General features: G+C 41.4%; 1 protein-coding gene across 1 annotated transcript in view; it reads right to left on the bottom strand.

Moving 5' to 3' along the window:
- nol11 (nucleolar protein 11) overlaps window positions 1-25066 on the bottom strand; it is a 43423-nt gene extending 18357 nt beyond the window's left edge. Inside the window, exons 1-12 of the mRNA XM_063030612.1 lie at window positions 24924-25066; window positions 21792-21905; window positions 20592-20648; window positions 14538-14686; window positions 12906-12963; window positions 11576-11717; window positions 10083-10280; window positions 7588-7664; window positions 6423-6546; window positions 4902-5014; window positions 2607-2669; window positions 1418-1602 (exon numbers count right to left, since the gene is read on the bottom strand). Coding sequence (XP_062886682.1) covers window positions 1418-1602; window positions 2607-2669; window positions 4902-5014; window positions 6423-6546; window positions 7588-7664; window positions 10083-10280; window positions 11576-11717; window positions 12906-12963; window positions 14538-14686; window positions 20592-20648; window positions 21792-21905; window positions 24924-25052 — 1409 coding nt within the window. The 5' untranslated portion in view covers window positions 25053-25066. The remainder of the gene's footprint in view (window positions 1-1417; window positions 1603-2606; window positions 2670-4901; window positions 5015-6422; window positions 6547-7587; window positions 7665-10082; window positions 10281-11575; window positions 11718-12905; window positions 12964-14537; window positions 14687-20591; window positions 20649-21791; window positions 21906-24923) is intronic.
- Between the last annotated feature and the right edge of the window lie 1371 nt (window positions 25067-26437).

The raw sequence follows: 26437 nt of genomic DNA on the forward strand, positions 1-26437 counted from the left end.
ACTTCTGATGCAATGAACTGCCCTGCCCAGCAACCCAAATATTGAACGCTAGCCTATTCAAAGATTCAAAACACTTTATTGTCATTCTAACCGTACATCAGCTCTGCAGGGCAGAATGAGACAGCGTTTCTCAGGAGCAGTGCAATCATAACATATCAAACGCAACACTAATTATAATAAACATAACAATAAATAGTAAAACACAACAGGCACATGTCAGTTAAAATCAGTTATAAGTGTCCAGTGCAAGTTAAAAGTGTCCAAAGCAGAGTCAGGTGGAGCAGCTATTCAGCAGTCTGACTGCCTGTGGGAGGAAGCTGTTTAGTCGCCTTGTGGTTTTAGTTTTGATGCTCCTGTAACGTTTGCCTGATGGCAGAAGAACAAACAGTTCATGGAGAGGGTGTGAGGGGTCTTTAATGATGTACCGTGTCTTCTGGAGGCATCGACTCTGAAAGAGGTCTTGGACAGAAGGTAGGGAGACCCCAATAATCTTCTCTGCTCCCCTAACCACCCTCTGCAAGGCTTTTTTGTCAACAGCACTGCAGCTGGAGTACCAGGTTGTGATGCAAAAGGTCAGCACACTCTCAACCACGCCTCTGTAGAATGTAGTTAAGTGGGGAGTGATGCTTGTTTAAGCTTCCTCAGAAAGTGCAATCTCTGCTGGGCCCGTTTCACAATCACAGTGGTGTTCCTGGACCAGGTGAGATTGTCAGGACAATTTGCAATAACCAATTAACTTACTAACTTTGGACTGTGGGAGGAAACTGGAGCACCTGGAGAATATCCACACATTCCACGGGGAGGACACACAGAGACTTCTTACAGAGAGGAACTGGAACTGAACCCCGATGCTCCGAGCTGTAATTGTGTCACACTAACTACTATGCTACCACGGTGCCCCTTGTGGCTCTATCTCAATTTGTCTATCATGGAAGCTATTTAACACCATTAATAATTTTTCCTGTGTTTTTAAACACTCAGGACTACCAGTGTTAAGAACAAAAATTTATCACTGAAATCTCATGCTTAGAATGTGGAAATATTGAGTCAAGACAGTGCTCCACTTTCTGCGGATACTCTCAGCTTATATTAGTACAGGTCGGTTTTTAACCTTCTCGGCCACAAATAGCAAGGGCCAAGTGGAAAGGAAAAGCAGTACCTGAAGCTTTATTTCACTCAAGCCCAACTGCTAATCACAGCCCCACTCTTGCCTACACTGCACCAGAACATGTGGATTCTGGATTGGCCTCAACAGCCACCTTAGAACCCACCAACAGAGAAACCCTTAGCAGAACACCATACTCAACTTGAGTGATCACTTTATACTAAATAATAAAACTACATCTGAGGCAAAATGTTAACTTCAATTAGGTAAAAGTGGCATTTTTGTTTTGGAGGGTTAAGATATTTTTCTCACCTGTAAGAAAGCATTTGTGTCTGTAATAGCTTCACTAGTGCATTCTTGGGGTAGAACTTGTTCTGTATCATACATCTGGTTACCAGAATCGAAGCAACCTGTGTAATCATTTGCTGTGCATTGGGATCCAGCAGATTACTCAACAATGGATTTAATTTTTCATCTATTTTTTCATTTGATTCACACTGTGAAAGAATATACAATAAATTACACAGCCCCTAACAAACAAATATCAAAATGCAACTTGCGTAACTCAGTCAGGATAATACTTTGGAGCACCAAGGAGATAGGCCTCTCTAAGTCCAAACAGTTATTCTGAGACTAAATATATGAACTGAACATTAACTTGAAATCAGGAAGGGTAGGCATTTACCCTAGCTGAACAATAAACTATTGTTATGAAGTACATCCAAAAGCTGTGCCCATTTAATACTTTGCAGTATTAATCGTGTTTAAGCTGCCAGACTTCATTTTATTCTCAACTGGACTCGAATATTATGATTCTCAAGATGATTAATACTTTGCACCACAAATACACTCGAGAACTGTTGATAAAATAATTTTCCATTTCTGATTCATCACTACAAATGTTCTTATCCTTTTGACAGATTAATCAAAATTTTTATTTCAAAGCATGCCACCAATACAAAAACCACCCAAATAGAATTTTAAAAGTACTACAGTTAAACTGTGTTATAATTTCCAAATCAAATCAATAATTACATGGTGCGAATATCAGAGGAAAGTTTTGTTTTACATTAAGAGAGTAACACCCTGCAGGAGTGGTGGTAGAGGCAGATGCATTAGAGACATTGAAGAGACTCTTAGATAGGCACATGGATGAAGGAAAATGGAGGGATACGTGGGTGGTAAGGGTTAGATTGATCTTAGACGAGGTTATAAGGTTGGCACAACATCGTGGGCCAAAGGGCCTGTACTGTGCTGCAGTGTTCTATGTAAAAATAGGTATTACCACCTTCATTGTCGCAATGATACAAAAAGCAAGTATGGTGAATTACGAGAGAGTCCTCATTATTTGCAGCAGTGAATGGAAAATTATTTGTGTAAAGAAATTGGGAAGGTTTTGAAAAAATACTCTAACTTCTAACAATAACAATGGGATGAGGTTGAAAGAGAAACAAGTTTCAAGCTGTGATGCTTAAAGTTTCTCTGTAGGTATCTGGCTTACCTCAATCATCGTCTGATTCAGAGAAGATTGTGACTGGGTTTTCTTAAGTTTTCTGTTTTTCCGCTGCAAAACAAAGTAGGGATCAAAATCACAGCAAGCCATTTCCCCACGTTTTAAATTTGCAGATCTGCTTGAAACCCTGACGGTTTGTCACCTGGTTCACTTAGTCCAGTGTGTGCTAAGAATACACAGTGTAAATGGGCCCTGGAATATCACCAAGGACTGGACGGAGGGCCAGGTATGCTGTTGCAACACCAGAGGTCAGGAACGCTGACAAGAGCTGGGGTCCTGAGTGTTTATATATTTCCCATTCTCTTTTAAGATCACCAGGCTCACTGGAAGCACATTATACAACAATGTAACGGGTAAAAAAAAAGTGAAATAATTGAATGTTTAGGTATAAATAGGAATATAAAGATTAGTGTTACATCAAAACAGACAGTGAAATGTGTTGTTTGTATTAAATCAAATCAGCGAGAATTGTGTTGGGTAACCCGCAAGTGTCACCATGCTTCCAACACCAACATATAATGCCCAGGACTCACTCACCCTAACCAGTACATCTTCGGAATGTGAAAGGAAACTGAAGTACCAAAGGAAACCCATAGAATCATGGGGAGAACGTATAAACTCCTTACAGAGAGCAGCAGGGATGAAACCCCAATCTGCAGCTAGTGTTGTAAAGCGATGCCCGACGCTACCAGGCTGCCCAACATCCAATAGTCTTGTAAATCTGGTTGGCCAGCACCAAAGTTGCAAGGTGGCTGCATTATCTGAAGTATACACCATTTCCCATGCAACATTTGTTCAAGAAAAAAAAAGATTCAATTTCACTTCGCTTTGGGCCACTGAGTTTTTGCTTGAGATGAGGAAGCAGATTGAGCCTATTTCCTTCCATCACACAACTAATACAGCTCCATTCTCTGGCACTCTGTGCTTCTTGGAAACAATCGTTAGACCTTTTACTCTGAACTGCACTGACAAGTCTTCCCCATCAAAGCGTTTTCTGTTTTAAAAAATATTCTGAGTTCTTTATGTACCTTAACAGACGTTTATAAAGGACAAAAAGCTTGGAATAATTTCCTGGGGCACACTGCATGAAGGGCTCTCACAGGCAATTTAGTTCAAATAGCATTAGAGAACAGAATTTGCCCACTGACATTTCTTACACACAGATTCCAAAATAGCAAGAAATGTAGACTGACAAAATGAAGGGGATATACAGGAGAGTGGAAGTTAAAAATATTGAATATGCAAATTATTCAAGAAACACAAGAGATTTTGTAGATGCTGGAAAACTAGAATAACACACACAAAATACCGTAGGAACTCAGGAGGTCAGGCAACATCCACAGAGAGGAATGAATAGTTGGCGTTTTGGGCCGAGACCCTTCACTATGAAACACAAGTGTCAAAAGAGAAGGAGATAACAGGTACAGAGAAACAAGTAAGTGGCAACAGAAATAGCTTTAAGGAAGAAAGAAAAATAATTGTTTTCTACCCATTCACAGAGGACCAACTAGTTAACATGTACAGTAGTGTACTGAAGTCTGGCATTTCAGGCTTTTGCATTGTATTATATTTGTCAACGTGGAGCAGAGCAAGAGTTTGTAGATCTGGCGGAAGCAAAGAATGTAAGTAATAGTGAGGCTGGAGCGCTGCAGGAGGGGTGTGGGATAGGCGGCACAGGAGTGCCAGGGCAGGTAACTCTGACAAACCAGGCAAGGTCATTTGACTCCAAACAATTGGTTTATCCACCAGTACAGAATTTCTCTCTGGTGCTTTGTGCTGCTTGTTCCCTTCCCCTTTTCCCATTCCCATGACTCCCCTCTCCCTGCCCCTTTCCCACTCTCAGTCCACAAGAGACCCATATCAGAATCAGGTTTATCATCACTCACACGTCATGAATTTTGTTTTTTTTTTCTAGCAGTACAGTGTAACACAAAATTACTACAGTATTGTGCAAAAGTCTAAGGCACCCTAGCAAGATACATGTGCCCAAGACAGTATTGTATATCGAAACAGTGAAATCCATTGTTTGTGTTGAAGGATGCACAAGTGCCACCACACATTCCAGTGCCAGTATAGCACACCCAGTGTTCAGCAGAACAACACGAGCAGGAACAACAGAGCAAAACCAGACACAGCAAAGAAGCCCCTTTCCCACCTTTCACCACACACTGACATAGGCCTCCAGCCCCAGGACAGAACACCTCTGGGCTTTCAGCCCTTGGCCCAGACTCTCAGATACTTGAAAAGGAAAGTACAATAACATCAATGGAAGTAAATACTTACTTTTCTACTGGGTGTCAATTCAGCTGTGTCGAGGGTAACAGGAGGGTGAAACTCAGCGGACTGTTGCTCTTGAAGCATTGTATTCCAGTTCACCACAGTGGACAGATGTGTCCCTTTTATGAATTGAAAAATACACCATCAATCACTGAATTAATTTAAACCTGTATTTAGTGTGTTAAGTATATATAATCGAAATAAAAGAAATAACAAAAAGCTGCAGATGCTGGAAGTGTGCCACCTTTCCTCCTGGAGAGAAGAACAGAGATACAGAAAGTAGATGAAATGTTGTCAAGGGGTTTGTCAACTACAGTAGAGGGAAACCATGGCTGAGAAAATAAGAAAAGCATCTCAGACACCTCCCTATGAGCACATGTGGAGATGGAGGGGCTGGGAAACTGGAACCAGAGGTATGGTGGTAGTATAGTTGAATATAGTTGGTGGCAAAGACAGCAAATGAAATGTTAGCATTCATTCCATGAGGACTAGAAAATAAAAAGCAAGACTGTAATGCTGAGTTTTAAAAATGCATTAGTCAGACCACATTTGAAGTACTGTGAGCAGTTTGGGGCCCCATAACTGAGAAAGGATGTGCTGGCATTGGACAGGGCACAAAGGAAGTTTGTCTGAATTATCCTGGGAGTGAAAGGGTTAACATACGAGGAGTGTTTGATGGCTCTGGCCATGTACTGACTGGAGTTTAGAAGACAGTGGGGTGGTTTGGGGGGGGGGTGAAGGGAGGGAGATCTCATAGAAACCTACGGTATATTGGAAGGTCTAGATAAAGTGGACATGGAAAGAATGTTTCCAATAGCAGAAGTCTTGGTCCAGACGGCACAGCCTCAGAATACAAGGACACCCCTTTAGAACGGAGATGAGGAGGAACTTCTTCAGCCAGAGAGTGGTGAACCTGTGGAATTCATCGCCAAGTCATCGGGTATATTTAACGCGGAAGTTGATTAGTAAGGGTGTCAAAAGTTAAGGAAGGAAGAAAGAAGAATGGGGTTGAGTGGGAAAATAAATCAGCCATGATGGAATGGCACAGCACTCTAGATTGGCTGAACAGCCAAATTCTGCTCCTATGTCTTATGGCCTGATATTCGCACAGAGAAAAGAACGTGCAGTGGCTGTAATTTAATGGCTGTTGAGCACTTTGGGACATGCTGATTGTGGAAGATGCTCAATAAATGAGCTTTCATCCAGCTTACACAAGTGGATATTGCACAGGCAGGTTACTTTGACATGAACAAGCTTAGGCACAGGTAACAGTGAACTAGTTATAATCACAAGAACAGCAACAAAACGAACTAACAATTCTCTTATTCTGTGACCCTAGGCGTGTAACATGTATAAGCACACTAATTTTGTCCAAGCTCAAAACCAGCCTCATTCATCATACTACTTGAAAATAAATGCAAAGATGCATCTCTGCAAGTAAATTCAGTGGAAAAAAAACCCTTAAAAATTGGTGTAGTTAATAATTTTAACTGCTGAAATTTTGCTCTCTCAACCACAGTAACCTACCTGTTTCACTTGGCTGTTTGAGCTTGCCGAGGACAGCTGCCAAAGAACAGGTTTCACATGTAAATGGGATCACACTCAAGGCTTTTCCATGAGGGACAAAGAGCTTCCCATCGTAACACCACAACTGATAAAATAAAAAGAGTTAACTTTTAATAATGTCAAGAAGCCTCTGCAATTTCCACCAGCTTCAACAAAAATCTTCCAACTAACATATCTTTTCCTCCTTTCCTCTCAACAGTTTTCTCGATAATTCCTATTGTTGGGTTTCTCTCCCTTCCACCACAGTGGGGAAGGGTCCACCAGATACTACACCACTCATTTGCTAACTTATCAAAAGATGAATCACGGGAAGGGTTCCAGCTTTTGTTCTGCCATTACATTATGGACGGGAAGTTCAAGCATAGATCAGCCTCTTTCTTTGAATGCAAGCAGCAAAACTTGGAATCCATCAATTGCATAATAATGGTTGAGTGAACTACAAAAGAACTTTAGGACTAAAGAGCAGCCTGCTGTAAAAGAAATCGTAATGTAAGCAATGAAGGATTTTAATTAAGTATTAAATTTCCATTGGCAATTATAGCGAACACACCAGCTGCAGACAGAATATGAGTGAAGTCAGGACTGGAATGAGATACTCTGTTGTTAAATTTCTCTCCGCTCCACTGACCTTCCCAGAGTAGGGAATGGTCAACTCCTGATGAGTTCAACTCCAACAACAGAAGCCAATACTATTCAGAACAAATGTAGATCCTTGAGAGGGGTCTCATCTGTCACACTCTCTCTCAATCACACTATAGCTTCAGTCAGCACATTCTGCACAATGTAGAGGTTACTTCCCAAAGCTACTACAACAATAGTCATTGAAGTTATGACCTCTTACATTGAAGATAAGAGCAGCTGGGCACAAAATGCCACATCCAAAACTTGAAATACATCCTGACTTGGAAATAAATGCTGTCAGTGGCACAGGTATAATTCCACACAATATTTCTAAAATTTTCACTGCAGTTTCTTTAAAACTGCTAACCTTGATTTAAAGAATGAGAAATGACAAGTTTGAAAGTTAAGAATTTGTACCAAGTGGTATTGATGCACAGTTGCTTCTCATGTTTAAAACAAGGAATAAAATCACCATAAAGGCTAAAAAGGACAAAAAGCAAACTACCTGCCCAGAGCTTCCCTCAGGAAGTTCCTTCCATGCCTGGAGTGTTTGGAATCTTGTATTCCAGATACTCACAGAATCTGAAAGGCAAACACAAATACACGTTTTCATACAATCAGTGGACATGCTTGCTCCCAAATGAACTGCTCTCTCCTGCTGGCTTTCATCTCCACAGAAAATTCACCCAGAGTCTTCCAAGAGTGGAGTTAAATAATCTTAAATCGTGTGGGCTACAGAACAGCATCATATAAAAATCCCAAAGCAGAAGAGCAAGTCTCAGTGTTAGGGTGTGCACACATAATTTCCCGAAGTACATCAATAATCGCATCAACTACGAATCTCAAGATGACCAACAAGGAAGCCGCTGACATAGGTTCCTCTAGCTGGAGGGTGTAGAACCGCAGGGCACGGTGAGGCTATTTGATACTGCAGTGAAAATAATTTTGTTTCACACAGAAGTTTCTTACCTTTCGAAATCTCCAGCTCAGAGAGCTGTGAATGTTCAGGAACTAGACATAATCAAAGTTGAAATCAATGTTAAAAGAATCAGGGATTGAATGAGAATCAGTCAGCAAAGCAGGAAGGTACTAGACCAACCTTTATTTTAAGTGGCAAAAGAGGTTCGAAAGGACATATTACCCAAATCCTGCTTCTGTTTTGTAACTTTGTGATATTACAGGGGATCGATAAATAGAAAGCATGTCTACTTGCCTGATGACATGATAGTGGCATCAGTTAGATTCCATCTTTCAAAGTTATTATTTATTGACACTTCCATCCCAAAAAGACACATGGCCCAGCAACCCACCAATTTAAAACTAGCCTAATCACAGGACAATTTACAATGACCAATTAACCTATTAACTCATGTGCTTTTGAACTGTAGGAGGAAACCAGAGCACCCTCAGGAAACCCACATGGTCACAGGGAGTATTTACGAACTTCTGACAGAATTGAACTCTGACACACCCCAAGCTGTAGTAGTGTTGCGCTAACCGCTATCTACTGTGGAACCCTACAGTACCATTTTTATGTAGTCCCAACAGACACCAAATGTAGTAAATTGGTGGCCATATTTCACCTTTACGAGCTAGATTTTTAAAATTCTTTCTCAATCTTTTTAAAAGTAAATGTTTCAGCGTGAATGTTTACTTTCCCCACTTCTCTCACTTAGATGTCCTGTCCAAAACATCAGCCCAGTCTCAAGATCTCCTCAAACTATCTTGGATCAACTGTCATAAGCACAAAACTTTCCTTTCTCAGATCAACAACTTCCTGAAATAATTATTAAGCCATCATGTTTGTTCCACTTCCATCAGGGAGGAGACATACTGCAGCCACGCCAGGACCATCAGACTCAAAAACAGTTACTTTCCCCAAGCAGTATGGCTGATCAACACCTCCAACCACTAACCCACCCTCCACACCCTCAACCACCACTATTTTATCATTTCCTGTCAGTCATCTTATGTATAAACACTCCTGTGCCTACTGTCACTTCATGGGCATACAATTAATGTATATAAGCTATGTATTTATAATCTATTGAGTTTTTTTGTGCTGGAGAGGTGTACTGGAAATGACATTAAACAACCTTGAGTGTTGAAGTAAATACTTTCATTCACACAGCCGAATTTGAATTTAGCAATTTGTGATTGCAAAACTCAAAACACTTGATATCAATGGAGTGAGAAACCAACATCCCGGGAGTAGCCATGAGCAGTGTCATAGAGCAGTGGTACCCAACCTCTGGGCAGCGAAGAATGCAGCGGTCATTCTTATTTAATTAGCTTGTTTATTTCGGCATTTTTCTTAAAGATGTGCTTACCGCTGCACTGCTGCATTCTTCGCGGCCCGGTGTCGATCCGCGGTCCGGAGGTTGGGGACCACTGTCATACGAGTACTACAGCATAGAAACAGCCCCTTCAGACCATCTAGTCTGTGCCAACTTAGTGGAAGGCAGAAATCTAGAAGCTGAATTTGTGATTTCTGCTCCTCTCCACAGTGTTATCTGCCTTCACCTCCGAGTATCAGTGAATTAACTCACAGATCAAGTATTTTAAAAGACCCCAGAGTCTAATTTCATGGCATGGGGTTTAAGTTTTAAAATTTGGCATAATTATAACATCTTGATAGCATCAGTGTTTGCTAGATGCCAATGATCCAGTTAAATTGACAACCAACAGGAACCAACATCAGAAAATGGACATTTACATCAGAGAGACAAATACACCTTTGTAGGGAGCTTCCCTAACTACAACTGACCATAAAATCCAGGACATATAAAAATCAGCATTTCCTCCCTAATGTACGTTATGTGTGGAGCAAGAACGACAATGGAGTAGTAATCTGCTGAGGCAAAAAAAATGTGCATTCGCAAACCCACATATAAAGAGGGCCTTGCATGCAAAGGTGGACCAAATGATCCACTGCGCAATCTATCAGCAGACGTGGCAATCTAATACGGTCATGCATCATATCTGTGATGTAATAGGTACCTTTGGCGGAGCACTGATGAGATTGTGGAGCTCCTAACACAGCAACATGCGTCTCATCCAAGGCCAATATAGTGGCGTTGACTAGAGAATCCACACAGCCTGTCAGTTTCCACAATAATGATTGAGATAGGATCCAATCCTTGTGAGCCGAATTCCTGTTTAACGACAACTGTATTTTATAGATACAGCCAGTGGAATCTTCAACAAAAGAGGGAGAAAATTATCAGTAATAAGTAGACACAACCGCTAAAAAGTACACGCAATAGCTGTTCGCAGTTGGAAAATGAACTACAAAGAGTGGCCATCTACATCTAAGCTAAGCAGAATTTGTTTCCCTTTTTCATGTGGTGAAAACAGATTTGAAGCTATTAAAACTAGTTTAATAACACCAGTTAAAGCAACTCACTTGTGCCAGAAGCACACATGGTTGGCGCTCTAATTCGGATAAAATATCAAAAATAAGGACAGCACTGATGATCAGCATCGAGATTTAGTCATCATGGCCAAATGTTGTTCCAGTATAACAAGGAGATTTGGTATGTCAAAGACTCATGCAAATTTCTACCGATTATTCTAACTGGTTGCTTCACCATCTGGTACGGAGGCACCAGTGCACAAGATCAGAAACCTGCAGAGTGTTGTAAACCCAGACAGCTCCAGCACTGCCACAAGCCCCCCCACCATCAAAAACATTTTGAAAAGGCGATGCCTCAAGAAGGCAGCATCCACATGAAGGACCCTCACCATCCAGGACACATCCTCTTCTTATCACCACCATCAAGATGGCGATACAGGAGCCTGAAGACTCACACTCAATGTTTTAGGCACAGCTTTTAATCCTCTGCTATCAGATTTCTGAATGGTCCACGAACCATTCTGCACAACTTATTCAAATTTCTATCAAGATTCAAGTCTGCCTAATGTCATTGCCAGTGTTGCACTGTACCGTGACTGCAAAACAAATTTCAGTGTTCAATATGTCAGTGATAATAAACATGATTCTGACACCATCCTTCAACTTTAATTCATTTTAATTTATTCATTGATGGAAGAATGTGAAGAGTGCATGGAAGTCTCACATGATGGGGATTTTGAAAAGACCATCTGGAAGTGAGGCACGGAACCATTCGCATTTAAAATATTTCATACACTGGTGTCATGTCCCACAAGACCATAGATAATGAAATTCAATAAAATTTTAAGTCATGGGTACAAGATGAATGTCATCCAACTGAGCAAATTCTCTCATTCTACTTCTATAGCAGTGGATAATGAGTATATAGATAGCGATATTACGTGGAACTACGCCTGTAACTGGGCTGAAATGGCATTCTAATCATCCATTCAGTAGCTAAAATTCAAAACAGTCCTATATAACCATATAACAAGGACTGCAGCGAAATGCTAAATAATTGCAGTTAAATTTACACTACAGAAGCAATAGACAATCATATTCTTGTACTACTTCTGATAATTTCTGTCAAAGAACTTACATAAACACAGCAGGGCAGAGCCCTCTCTTTCAAGGGAAAGAGCAAAGCTCAAAGGATGACCAATCTCTTCTCCTGAATCCAGTTCATATTTGTGATGTACATCAAGGTTTAGCCTCTGTGTATAAAGTTGGAATATCCCACCCTGTTTAAAACAAGATCTTTGAAGCATTAAAACATTAAATCTGAAAAAAATATATTCAAGTTATCACTTCCCATTCCAACCATGACTACTACTACTATGTCGACTCAGGCCTAGGACCATGAATAAGTTATTATCATAAGAGAAAAGTTACCAGCTATTTTCAACCCATTAAGTGTTTATCAATCCAAACTGAAAAATTTTCTTAATTTCTCAAGTACTTTTCTTTCCAAAAGCCTCCACACATCTTGAACATTTCATGCTTCAAACCCCATCAGGTAGTCTGCTTCCAAACCTGAAAGTGTTTTTCACGGAGCTCACTAGTAAAGAGCACACAAGAGGGAATTACATAAATTTCTGGAGAACTATCAGGTTGGAGCTTAGAGGCTACTCATTAACTCTGATCAGGTTAGAGATAGCACACCATTTGTTTCAACTCAAAGATTTGAAAACATTTGATACAAGGTTTAAATCATTTGTCATCGCACTTTCACAGTGACAATGCAATTGCCACAACTCAGTATACAGCTGTATTCACGCCCAGGAATAAATCTCACCATTGGCACCAATAGTCATTTGTTGGATTGATAATAGCAATGAGTGTTAAAAGAAACTGACTCCACAGGGGTTCCCATCCTTGGGTCTACGGACCTCTCAGTTAATGGTAAGGGTCCACAGTACAAAAAAGGTTGGGAATTCCTGCTCTACAGAAATAACAGATGATTTACAGGAAGATCAGTATAGAAACAGACAAGGTGACTGCACAAGGAGCTTGCTACCATCAAATGAACCTTTTTGCTCAATGTAATGTGCTCCAATTTTTTTTTCAAAATAAAGAATTAAAAACTGTTTTCTTAAAACTGTGGGAACTGCACTCAAGGTTAACATTTATTGCTTACCCCACATACAGGTTAGAAAGAGGACAGAGGTGTGATAAATGTTAACCTTGTGAGTATCTGCACAGCACTTTGTTTGTTTTTGATTTAATAACAATAAGTGAAAATGGAAATGATATTTTCATTTATCTAGTTTAATTGTTCGAGATGGCTTAGGGACAGCCACATAAGATACAGATCATTTCTTCCATCATGTGCAGTGCAGCCACAGGATATTGGTACTGCAGAGGGTGGATATTTAACCAAGATGTAGAATAAAGCCTTGCAAATTTAACCCAATATACTTTATGCAAACCTTTTCGGTGACAAAGAACACAACAGGACTTCCAGCTTCCACTGAAGCAGTACTCCACCTATAAATAAAATGCAGATAAATAAACTCCAGCAAACAGATACTTTATAAAGCAGATACCTACAAAAATATTTTCAAGAGCAACAGGGATCGATGGGATTGTTTGATCAGAAATAAAAACTCTCTACCGAAAACATCACTTCTCATGACACCTTCCCATGCAACTGCAAAAGATGTAATTTTTACCTCCTGAAAGCACCGATCTCTGTTCCAACTTCGTGACCTCCACTTGATACTCATACATGGTCTTTTTATATTGGGAATCCAAAAACAGACTACACAACAGCCTTGCTGAATGTTCCAACTCAGTCATCAATGAAGTCTACAAGCTCTTGTGGGTAATTTTATTTCTTTGACCAACTGACCTCCAACATTGTTGCAGAGAAGCTCCAAGCAAGTTTGAGCCACAGAATAAAGAACCTGGCACAATACAGCTTTCAGGACCCACACTGAACTCAACATGTTCAGTCTTTTACTACACATTCTCCCCCCTCATCTTTTCAGGTATTTCAGATTTCAGTCATCTCCACTGAAAGCTTCCTTTTTCAGTCAGCATCACTACCACTTGGTCATTCTGCTCTCCACCCCATTCCATACCTTCCCTACAACTTAAAACCTATTTATTTACTCATTTAGAGACACAGCACAGTAACAGGTCCTTCCAGTCCAACAAACCTGCTCCAATTAATCAACTAACCCACGTCTTGGAATGTAGGAGGACACCAAAGCTCCCAGAGTTAAACCATGCAGTCACGAGCACAACATACAATTTCCTGACAGCAGCGGAATTGAACCTGGGTCACTGGCACTGTAAAAGCATTAATCAAACCACTATGCTACTGTGCTGCTACAATTTCTTCTCCCATTTCTGATGAAAGGCTCATCCATTTGAAATTATTAACTGTTTCACCTGACTTGCTGAATATTTCCAGCATTCTGTATTGTTTTCTGATTGGTTTCCAATACCTGCAGTATTTTGTTTCTGAGCCCAGATCAGGCCGCCTTACAATCATTCAAATGTTAATTTTATTCTTAATAACAGCACTGGGAGCCTCATCAGTCCTCTTCTTTCCCAACCTCATTAAGAGTTATGTATGGTAAGGTCGGTCCGCTGAAATGGCTGAGGTCATAACACACGTTATGCCCTACAGCTCTAAGGTGGGTAGAAACAGAGGTGTGGTGGTGGGGTGGGGGGAGAAAAGTAGATAAAATGTTTCAATCATAGTGATAATGTGTTTCACTAGGATGACAAGTTTTGCTAACTGTTGCTGATTGCTGAACGGGTCCAAATTATTTTGATAAAGCAGCAGGTAGCTTTTGGCTCTTGGGGAAAAAAATCACATCCTAACCACAGTTAACAAGAATCCAAACCCTCTGGATTGCAATCTATTTAATTACCAGTCTATTAAGAAAACCAATTTACGTGCAATCATTTATCTTAACAATGCTCTTCAACAACATTTGAGAGACCTATAACATCTTTACTTCCCAGTTCACGAACATGATGCAAAATTTGCAGCAAAAGCATTTTAAGGATCAACACCCTTCTTTTTGGATGTGACTTTCAATACCAACCTGATGACTTCATCTTTTGACAGAACACTTTCAAGTTCCTGTTGTGGAGCTGAAAGAACATCATCAAGTTTCTTTACACTGCCTCGTTCAAAGAGCACCACAGGTTCTGCTTTAGGCAAAGTGTGTATCTGGTAGATGTCAGCGGACAACTAAAATGAAATGGAATAAGACTTTATTTTTCTAACATTTCTTACTTCTAAGTTCAAAGTAAATTTATTATCAAAGTATATATATGTTACCATGGACAACCCTGGAATTCATTTTCAGGCAGGCACTCACAGTAAATACAGAAACAAAATAAAAACAAGCAAAATGATAATAATAAATAAACAATAAACATTGAGAATACGAGTCCTTGAAAGTGAGTCTATAAGTTAGTTCAGTGTTAGGGTGAGTGAAGTTATCCCCTCTGGTTCAAAAGCCTGATGGCTGAGGGGTAATAACTGTTCCTGAACCTGGTGGTGTGGGTCCCAAGACTCCTGTACCTTCTTCTTGATGGCAGCAACAAGAAGAGAGCATGGGCTGGATGGTGGGGGTTCCTGATGATGGATGTTGCCTTCCTGTGACAGGGCTCCAAGGAAATGTGCTCAAAAATGGGGAGGACTTTACCTGTGATAGACTGAGCCATATTCACTACTTTTTGTAGGCTTTTCTGTTCAAGGGCATTAATGTTTCCATACTGGGCCATAATGCAACTAGTCAATATACTCTCCACCGCTTATTAAAACAAGTTTGGTCAACACCAAACATATCCACCACAAAAATGATTAGAATACAGGAACTGTACGGAGCATTATTATTGTGATTGAAGCAAAAATAACTTCATGACCTCGCATTATCTAGTTAAAAAAGATAAACAATGTACAAAATTAATTATATACAATTTGCAATAGTTAGGGGAGGGAACGTCGACTCAGACCATGGGAGGCCTGCGTCGGGCATTTTCATGCCTTACAAGGCGCAGATTGGAAGTCTATGTGGGGCGCCATTCCTCGCAGAGACACTAGAGCAATGTGTGGTTAAGTGCCTTGCTCAAGGACACAAACACGCTGCCACAGCTGAGGCTCGAACTAGCGACCTGCAGATCACTAGAGGAACAGTTTAACCACTTGGCCATGTGCCCTCCCCCTCCCCTCTCTGCAACAGTTAAATAAATGAGATCAATGAGGCATTTTATGTTGCAGACTGAGATGCTGTGTATTTGAAACACATATAAAAAAATTGACCTGCATTTTTAGGTGGGAGACAAATAGACGGCACATGATGAAAGATCCAACAATCTGCGACATAGATCTTTTCTTTTCAATTGCTGTCAGGAGTCAGTTCAAAAGATTCCTTCACATCCAACAGCTTAAATGTCAATCTGACTGAATAGCCAATCCTTTGAAAAATTTCTCAGAGGAAAATGCATTTTACTTAAAAGCTTTTCGGATTTGTAAGGATTGCATGATACATGGATGAAGATATTAACATTAATAACTTCTAAAGATGTTTTAAAATCTATCATGTGTACATATCCAGATGTAAAAATACAACTTTCAAGCCAGTTAAAAATAGATGAACTTTGTTTGTCACATGTACAAAGGACAGTGAAATACATTGTTTGCAATGACCAACGCAGTCTGAGATGTGCTGGGGCAGCCCGCAAGTGTCCTAGTGCTAACATGGCATGCCTACAACCTACTAACTCTAACTCGTACACCTTTGGAACGTGGGAGAAAACCTGAGCACCCAGGGAATCCCACGCAGTCACAGGAAGAATGTATAAATCTTACAGCCAGAGCTGTAAAGCATAACGCTAACCACTGTCACCCTTAAAAAATGAGCAAAAGAAGTCAACAAGGCAGGTAGCTTGATTTTTAATTTACAATAGTTTAGTTTGTCTTTACTTAACTATAGTCAACTCTGTCTTTACTTCTCGCTGCCTTTGTAGAGCAGCCAGCATAATAAAAGACCCTGCCCACCCTGGAATTCAGCCTGAAAGCAGAGACAACTTCTATCCCATTGTTATCAGTCTCTGGAATGGACCTTTTGTACAATAAGATGGACTCTTGACCTCACAATCTACTTTGTTATAATCTTGCTCTTTGTCACTTACCAGCACTACACTTTTTCTGTAGCCTTTTCACTTTATTCTGCATTATTATTGTTTTACCTCATTCCAGCTCAATGCACTGTGTAACGATTTGATCCGTGTGAACAGTATGCAAGACACACTTTTCACTGTATATCTGACTATAATAAATAATACCAATTTATTTACAACATTAGTACTTCAAAGTATTTTCCTTAATATAATAAACACAAGAGATTCTGCAGATGTTGGAAATCCAGAGTAAAACACACAAGATATAGGAGCAGAATTAGGCCATTTGGTCCATATAGTCTGCTCCACCAGATCACGTTTTCATCTCAGCCCTAGTCCTCTGCCTTCTTCCCGTATCCCTTCATCCCCTGACCAATCAAGAACCTATCAACCTCTGCCTTAAATATACATAAAGACCTGGCCTCCACAGCTGACTGTGGCAAATTCCACAAATTCACGACTCTCTGGCTAAAGAAATTCCTAATCTCTATTCTAAAAGGACACTCTTCTATTCTGACGCAAACACAAGGAATTCTGCAGATGCTGGAAATTCAAGCAACACATATAAAAGTTGCTGGTGAACGCAGCAGGCCAGGCAGCATCTCTAGGAAGAGGTACAGTCGACGTTTCGGACCGAGACCCTCCGTCAGGACTAACTGAAAGAAGAGCTAGTAAGAAATTTGAAAGTGAGAGGGGGAGGGAGAGATCTGAAATGATAGAAGACAGGAGGGGGAGGGATGGAGCCAAGAGCTGGACAGTTGATTGGCAAAAGGGATATGAGAGGATCATGGGACAGGAGGCCCAGGGAGAAAGACAAGCTGGGGGGGGGGAACCCAGAAGATGGGCAAGGGGTATAGTCAGAGGGACAGAGGGAGAAAAAGGACAGAGAGAAAGAACGTGTGTATGTAAATAAATAACGGATGGGATACGAGGGGGAGGTGGGGCATTAGCGGAAGTTTGAGAAGTCCATGTTCAAATATCTTCTATTCTGAGCCTGCTTCTGGTTTTAGAAATTACCACCAGAGGAAGCATCCTCTCCACATCCACTCTATTAAGGCCTTTCACCATTCAATCGGTTTCAATGAGATCATCCCTCATTCTTTTGAATTCCAGTGAATACAGGCCCACAGCCATCAAAAGCTCTTCACACAACAAGCCATTTAATCCTGGAATAATTTTCGTGAACCTCCTTTGAACCCTCTTCAGTTTCCAGCACACCCTTTCCAAGATAAGGGGCCCAAATCTGCTCACAATATTCCAAGTTTGGCCTCATCAGGGTTTTATAGTCTCAACATTACACTCTTGCTTTTATATTCTAATCCTCTTGAAATGAATGTATAACATTTCTGGTTCACAATTTTACTGCAATGCTGTAGATATTTCATTTTAGCAATTCTGTAAGAGCAGTCTGTTCTGCTTTCAGCCTGTTTGGTTTATCGGTGAAGATAAGGGATACTTAGGAAGGTATCATCCAATTAGGATAGTGGAAATGGGAGAAGGTTCCAGAGAACGTGGGGTGGGGGGTGGGGGAAGAAGGTTTTGTGAGGGGCACAAAGGTTGGTCTTGGTCTTTGCTGGGCAGAAGATGAAGAGAGAAGACACTGGAGAGAACTGGTTGTAAGGTTTGATGGAACCAAGGTGCGGAAGTCTGTCAAGGATTGGTGAACATGGCTTTTGGATGATTTGAGCTCCAACCTGTACACATTTGACTGTTTAATGATAATGGGCCCTTTTTGTTCTTCTCTTTCTTTTCTTTATTATCCCTTTTAGTTAACATTCACAAATATACTTCTCTGTAATTGTAGGCAGTGAGCAATCTGTTATTTCCTGGCGACGGGCTGTAACAGGACAGTAGATCACATAGCATTCACAAAAGTCAGGGCTTGGGTGGGTGAGATATCCCAATCCCATGAATTTGATGGAACTGGAGTCGTATATTTTGTAGACGCATGAAGCTGAAGAAAGGTGTGTTTTCTTGGCGCTGATGTCCAATGGCTGTTAGCGAGGGGATAATAAGCCGTTTCTAGAGAGGCCCAGAAAAAGGGGGTTTCAAATGCTAACATTGCATTTGCCTTGCTCAGCATACACTCAACCTGCAAATTAACCTTAGGCAATCCTGTACAAGGACTCCCAAGTCCCTTTGCTCTTTTTTTGTATTTTCTCTCCACTTCGAAAATAGTCAACCCTTTCATTTCTTCCATCAAAGTGCATGCCCATATACTTCCTGACAGTGTTCCATCTGCCATTTCTCTGCCCATTTTCTAATCTAAGTGCTTCTGTAGCCTCTCTACTTCCTCAAAATCACCTGCCCCTCCATCTATCTTCATATTGTCTGCAAATTTTTCCCTCTCTTTGTCTTTTATGTTGGCTTTGACTCTTGTTAGCCATGGTTGTGTCATCATTCCTTTAGAATACTTCTTTCTCTTTGGGGTGTACCTTGCCAATTGCTTTCAAAAATTCCAGCCATTGCTGCTCTGCCATCCTCCCTGGCGGTGGTCTTTTCCAATCAATTCTGGCCAACTCCTCTCTCATGCCTTTAATTCCCTTTACTCCACTGTAATACTGATGCATCCGACTTTAGCTTTTCCTTCTCAAATTTCAGGGTGAATTTGATCATATTATGATCACTTGCCCTGAAAGATTCTTTTTCCTGTTGCTCTCTCATCAATTCTGATTCATTACACCATACCTAATCTAGAACAGCCGATCCTCTTGTGGACTTAGCCACGAGCTGCTATAAAAAGCCATTTCATAGGCACTCCAGAAATTCTCCCTCCTGTAATCCAGCACCAACCTGATTTTCCCAATCTACATGCATATTGAAGACTTGCCACTGCCCCTTTGGCATGCATTTTCTATCTCCCATTGTACTTTGTAGGGCATATCCTTAATACTGTTTGGGGGTATACAACTCCCATCAGGGTCTTTTACCTTTACATTTCCTCTTTTACAGAATGATTCAATACCTTCTGACACCATGTCACCTCTTTCTAATGATTTTATTTAATTTTTACCAACAGAGCAACCCCCGCCCCCCCCCGCCGGCTTATCCTTTTAATGTGCATCCTTGGACATTAAGCTCCCAGCTATAAACTTTCAGCCATGATTCACTGATGCCCACAACATCATACCTGCCAATCTGCAGCTGTGCTGCAAGTTCATCTACCTTATTCCATATACTGCGCATATTCAGATACAACATCTTCAGTCCTGTATTCACCCTTCTCGATTTTGCCGCACCATGCTCAACCTTTCAATTCCTAACTTTGTCTGAGGTCTTACCAAATCTGCCTCCACAATTTCTCCAACCGTTCTGGTACTCTGGCTCCCATCCCCCTGCAACTCCAGTTTAAACCCCACCGTGCAGCTGTAACAAACCTTCCCACTAGGATATTAGTCCCTCTCCAGTTCAGGTGCAAACCGTCCTTTCTGTACATGTGCCACCTTCCCTGGAAGAGAGCACAATGATCCAAAATTCGTATGTCCTCCATCCTACTCCTTAGCCACATATTAAACTGTATAATCTTCTTAGTTCTGGTCTCACTCGCACCACGACTTCTGGCTGTTCAACCTCTCACTTAAGAATGCTGAGGACTCGATCCGAGATATCCTGATACCCTGGCAACCAGGAGACAACGTGCCATATGGGGAATCTTGTTCTCACCCACAGAACCTGGAGGAAATGCTGGAGCAACTTAGTAGGGCAGGCGGTATCTATGGAAAGGAATTAGGAGATGACACTTTGATCTAGAGGCGCTTTATCCTGATTTTGTGTGTTACTTTTTTCTTTAACTTTCTTAATAATTCACTTGCAAATATGAATCTTAAAGGTCACCTTTTATATAAATTTCAGTTTGTTGCTGAAATTTTTACTCATTCCTACGACAGAAATTGTTTAGTGGCAAGATGATCATATTTTGCTTTAAATTCTATCTGTTATAAACTTCATCCATCTAATTTTCAACCTACTGTTGCTTTGAAAGCTTTTTCCAGATTAGTATCGTCATCTTTCCATATCCTTAAAACCTAGAAGAGAGGTGAAAACACAATTAAAGTTAACCGTACTGACTGCAAATGATAAGCAACATGTACTGGTTCATTATTTATAAATATATTTCTGCTAACCAATACAAGCTTAATGTCAGGGCCACTCATTGCTGATAATCATATCCAGCAACAGGTTAATTTGAAAATACATTTGAGGAAAAATATATTTTATATTTGCCCTAAATGTGGAACAGCATAAACTTAAGTGTGACTTTTAAAATTAAAGAATATTTTGGTTCAATAGTGTGTCAGATTTTGCCAGAAAAATAACTGAGCCATCAAACAAAAAATAGCAAAATTGTCATCCCATTGGTTCAGAGTGAATTTAATCCCAGGTAATTAGTTGAAATATTAACACAAATTCTCTCTAAAAATCCTTAAACAATTGTTGTCTTTCATTATATGCTATACAATACAAAATGAAAGTATGCCAAAAATCAGATATGGGAGCAAGAATCCACAAAGTTACAATATGAACTTAGAAAATCCACCATAACAATTAAACATATATCAAATTTCCAATTCCAAAGACAGCACTGCTTAAAACCAGAAGTGACCTCTACTTTTTATTCCGAAAATCTCTGAAGTATTTTCTATATCTGGAAATTGCAAAACAAATACAAACTCTTGTTACTGTAATTTGGTTTTATCTGGAGTAGGATATTTTACAATGAGGGATGTTTTATGTAATAATCATTAGAAAAGCTAAAAATAGATAGTTGAGAATATTTGCATTCTGAATATAGTTAAATAAAAAATTTTAACAAAGATATTTGTGGAGGGCCTCCATGAATTTGGGGGTGGAGGAAGAGGCAGCGTGATAGCATAACTCTATTAAAGCTCCAGAAACTTAGGTTCAATTCCCGCCACCGTCTGCAAGGAGTTTGTACATTCTCTCCGACACCATATGGGTTTCCTCCGACATCCCAAAGACGTACGGGTTAGTTGGTTAATTGGTCACATGGATGTAACTGGGGTAGGGGGCTGATTGGGCCATAAGAGCCTGTTACTGTGCTGCATAAATAAACATTTCAAAGGTAGTAGTTCAGCACCGAGACCGAGAACTCGCAGGTTATATAACTTTATAAACACATGTCAAGCAGCAAATCCCTAAGTTCTTACCTTATGATCATGAACCACAACATATTCTCCAGTCTGCTTATTGTAGATTGCAGGGCAAGAAATTGCTTGGGTTTGCTTTACTGTCCAACTTCCAAGAGGTTTCTGGTCTGACACCTTCAATACACCAAAAACACAGATAAGAAGGCATCACAACTTACAAATGCATTATTATTTATGGCTCCCAGAGATCAAAATACTTGCATCAGGGAGTTTCGTTTAAAACCATGACATTTTCTAAGCCCTTTACAACCAGTTATATAATTAGAAAATGCAATTATATTTCATTCTCCATGGACTGGAAGTGACATTAACTCAGAACACCTGGGAAAATTCTGGTTTCAGCCAAGCACAAAAATTCTTCCACAACTTTGTTGCTTTCTGACTCCAATTTCTATTGGTCTGTCAACATGCAATGGCTGAAGACAACAGTTCCGGCTTCAAATTAATCACCCTGCCACTGATAATTATATCTCCAACAGGCAAACGTCAAGTTCTGGAATCTTGCTCTTTTCCAATTTAAATAGCCGTCTTTTGACCAAATTATATTTAAAATCACCTCCCCAATCTCCAGTTAAATTGTCAAAATATCTGCAGTATCTTGGGATGGTTCTTGACAGAAGAACCTTTAAGTACAAGCCGCGGACAAATTAACATTGTTATAGGAGATCTACTCTACTCTGTCTACAACCACGAATGTATGGCTTGGCACAGCTCAAACACCGTTATCAATTTGCTGATGACAACTACTGTTGGTGCAACTTCAGATCGTGACGAGGAGGCATACAGGAGCTAGATAGATCAGCTAGTTGAGTGGTATCAGAACAACTTGCACTCAACTTCAGCAATACCAGGAAGTTGAGGGAGCACACACCAGTCCTTATCGAAGGATCAGGAGTGGAAAGGATGAGTAGTTAAGTTTCTGGGTGTCAATATCTCTGACGATCTATCCTGGGCCCAACATAACGATGCAGTTACAAAGGCAGCACAACTGCGGCTGCTGGCGGCGGAGGTGGAAATGATAGGGTCTTTTAAGAGACTCCTGGATGGCTATATGGAGCTTAGAAAAATAGAGGGCTATGGGTAAAGCCTAGGTAGTTCTAAGGTAGGGACATGTTCGGCACAGCTTAGTGGGCCAAAGGGCCTGTATTGTGCTGTAGGTTTTCTACGTTTCTATATTTCATTAGCTTGAGGAAACTTAGTATGTTACCAAAGATTCTAATTAGTTGCATCGCTGTCTGGCGTGCAGGAGCCACTGCACAGGATCAGAAAAGGCTGCAGAATGTTGTTAACTCAGCCAGCCCCATCACTGGCACTAGCCCACTCAGCATCTAGGACATCTTCATAAACCTCATGAAGGACCCCCACTCTGCCCTCTTCTCATTGCTACCTTCAATGAGGTGGTACAGGAGCCTGAAGACACACAGTCAAAGTTGTAGGAACAGTTTCTTCCACTCTTACATCAGATTTCTGAATGGACAATGAACCCATGTACACTACCTCACTACTTTTTAAATTTTATTTTGCATTACTTATTTTATACATACAAATTTGTTTCTTATTGTAATCTGTAGTTTTTAAAATTATGTATTGCTTTGCACTTCTCCCACAAAACAAATTTCACAGAATATGCCAGTGATGAGGCAGGTTCGATGTTGTCATTTAAAGTTAAATTGGACAGCTATATGGATAGGAAAGGAATGGAGGGTTATGGGCTGAGTTCAGGTACCGACTAGGTGAGAGTAACAGTTCAGCACGGACTAGAAGGGCCAAGATGGCCTGTTTCCGTGCTGGAATTGTTATATGGTTATAATAAACCTGATTCTGATTACATTCACCTGAGAAAGCAGCCAGTACCTCAGGTCAACAATTGAAAACAAGACAGCACCTTGTATTTACACAGCAGAGTACCAACTTCAACTTGCTCATCTCCCTCTCCTTCCTCACCCCATGCCTCACCAGCTCATCCATCCATCCCTACTCACACTCTCATCCTTACCCCATCCCACACTTTCCCCCTCAGGCAAATCTTACCCCAATTCAGACCTCTTGTTCCATGTCACTATGACCCACTCACCCTACCTTTCCCTCATTCCTTCATCACCTCCACCCCCCTCTTCTCCCCCAATATTACGATCAAACTCCTTACAGTCAGCGTTGAAATTGAACTCTGAATGCCTCGAGCCATATAGATTGGTGCTAACTGCTATGCTACCATTTCTACGCCTCAACAGTTGAGGAACTCTCTTGGTCCGAACAGATTGATGCAAATGTGAACATACACCAGGGATTCTAAATTTAGAGCTTGAGCACAGTTAGTATATTACCCACAACTCTTGCAAATTTCTGTAATTCACAATGGACTGCATTCTGATTAGTCGCATCACAACCTGGTAGGGAGCCTCCAATGCGTAGGATTGCAAGGAGCTGCAGTGTCCAGGACTCAGCCTGTTCTGTCATGCAGCACAACACTCCTCACCATCAAGGACACATTCAAGAGGCAGTGCTGCAAGAAGGCAGCATCCATCATTAAGGACCCTCACCATCTGAGACATGTCCTCTTCTAATTATTACCATCAGGGAAGAGGTACAGGAGTCTGAATATAAACACTCAACGATCCATAACCAGCTCTTCCCCTCTGCCATGAGATTTCTGAGTGATCTATGGACACTAACACAAGAAAATCTACAGACGCTGTCAATCCAAAGCATTACCAGGCAGCATCCATGGAAAAGAGTAAACAGTCGACGTCTTGGGCCGAGACCCTTCACTATCAACACTACGCTGCCATTCCTCTTTCTTGCACTATTTATTTTGTAGTTTTCCTTTAATTTTATGTCTTTGCACTGCACTGCTGCCGCAAGACAGTGAATTTCACTTCATGAGGCAGATATACATGATGCACTTATTTCCAATTCCCGTCGTTTTCCTCCCCCAGCGCCGACCTCAATTCCCCCACTCCCCTTCCCAAACCCCGCCGTTCTGCTCTACTAATCCCTAGCCCACCCTTAGTCCCCACTCCCCCTGGACCACGTGACCCGGCGGCCGTGCCGTCATTAAACAGCACTCTCCCAGGTAACGATGCCAACAAACCCTCCTCAGGAAACCTCCCGTAACTCCCACCACCACAGTACCTTGTAGACAACGACGGTGCGGTCTTCCCGAGTGACAAGGACGCAGTCGGGACCTACGGGCTCCACGGCACGGACAGAGCCGCCACTCTGCAGCCAACACAGCGTGAACTCCTCGTACAGTCGCGCCATCTTACCCCGGTCACCCTCCCGGCGCATGCGCAACCTCGTGCACCCGCCTCCCTTTCCGTGAGCGGAATGGGTCACTCGCTCCGCAAACTCCCGTGCATAGCGCCATCTACCGGTGGGAGAATCACACAACACCCGAAGGGCAATGAGTGAATTTACTCAGACCCATTCATTCCGAAGGACGCAAACAACAGGAATTCTGCAGATGCTGGAAATTCAACCAACACACATCAAAGTTGCTGGTGAACGCAGCAGGCCAGGCAGCATCTCTAGGAAGAGGTACAGTCAATGTTTCGGGCCGAGACCCTTCGTCAGGACTAACTGAAGGAAGCCTTCTGGCCTGCTTCTCATTCTTTTGTAACTTACATCTTATCTAGGACTCTTATGCCTGTGATCTGTCCAGCACCATGAGCTGTTCTTTGCCCTCATTGTCTCTGAGATCTCTCAAGGCTCATGATTAAAATAATCTTTGCGTGTAAACCCTAACATGGATTCATCATAAAACATGAACGGTAATAAAACTCCTCTAAATATATGCCCTCCACTCTCCACACCAAATACAACCTTACCATCAAACCCGCAGGCAAAGTGGGTGCTGTTGTAGTGTGTTGGACTGACTTCTACATTGCTGAGCCAGGCAGGAACTCTCATCCTCCTCATTCCTATCCCTTGAAGAGGACCCCACTCCCAACCATCAGAAGACTGTCTCTTCATCATCACTGACCTCATCAGCTCCAGGGAACTCCCATCCATTGCCAGCAAACTTATGGTTCCCTTACCCCGCTCCACTCGCTTCTATCTCCTACCTAAGGTCAATAATCCTGACTGTCCAGGTAGGCCCATTGTCTGCTCCTGCCTCACTGAACTTGTGTCTTCATACCTTGACTCCATTTTATCCCCTTTGGTTCAGTCCCTTCCCACACATCCATGACACTTCTCATGCTCTCAATCTCCTCACTAATTTTTAATTCCCTGGACCTGACGACCTCATTTTCAGCATGGATGTCCAGTCCCTGTACACTTCTATCACCCAAGAAGGCTTAAAGCTCTCTAATTTTTTCTCAATAAAACCACCACCCTCCTCCATCTGGCAGAACTGGTTCTCACCCTCAACAATCACTCCTTTGGCTCCTCCCAGTTTCTCCACACTTGAGGGGTAGCCATGGGCCCCAGCTATGCCTGTCTTTTTGTTGGCTACGTAGAACAGTCTATGTTCCAAGCATTCCCTGGTAATGCTCCACAACTCTTCAACTTTGCCACCAACTTCCACTCTGCCCTTCAATTCACTCGGTCCATTTCTGACACCTTCTTCCCCTTTCATGATCTCTCTTTCTTCATCTCTGGAGACAAACTGTCCATCGACATCTTTTATAAACCTACCGATTCCC

This window comes from Mobula hypostoma, chromosome 22, assembly GCF_963921235.1.
Source record: "Mobula hypostoma chromosome 22, sMobHyp1.1, whole genome shotgun sequence".
Classification (NCBI taxonomy): domain Eukaryota; kingdom Metazoa; phylum Chordata; class Chondrichthyes; order Myliobatiformes; family Myliobatidae; genus Mobula; species Mobula hypostoma.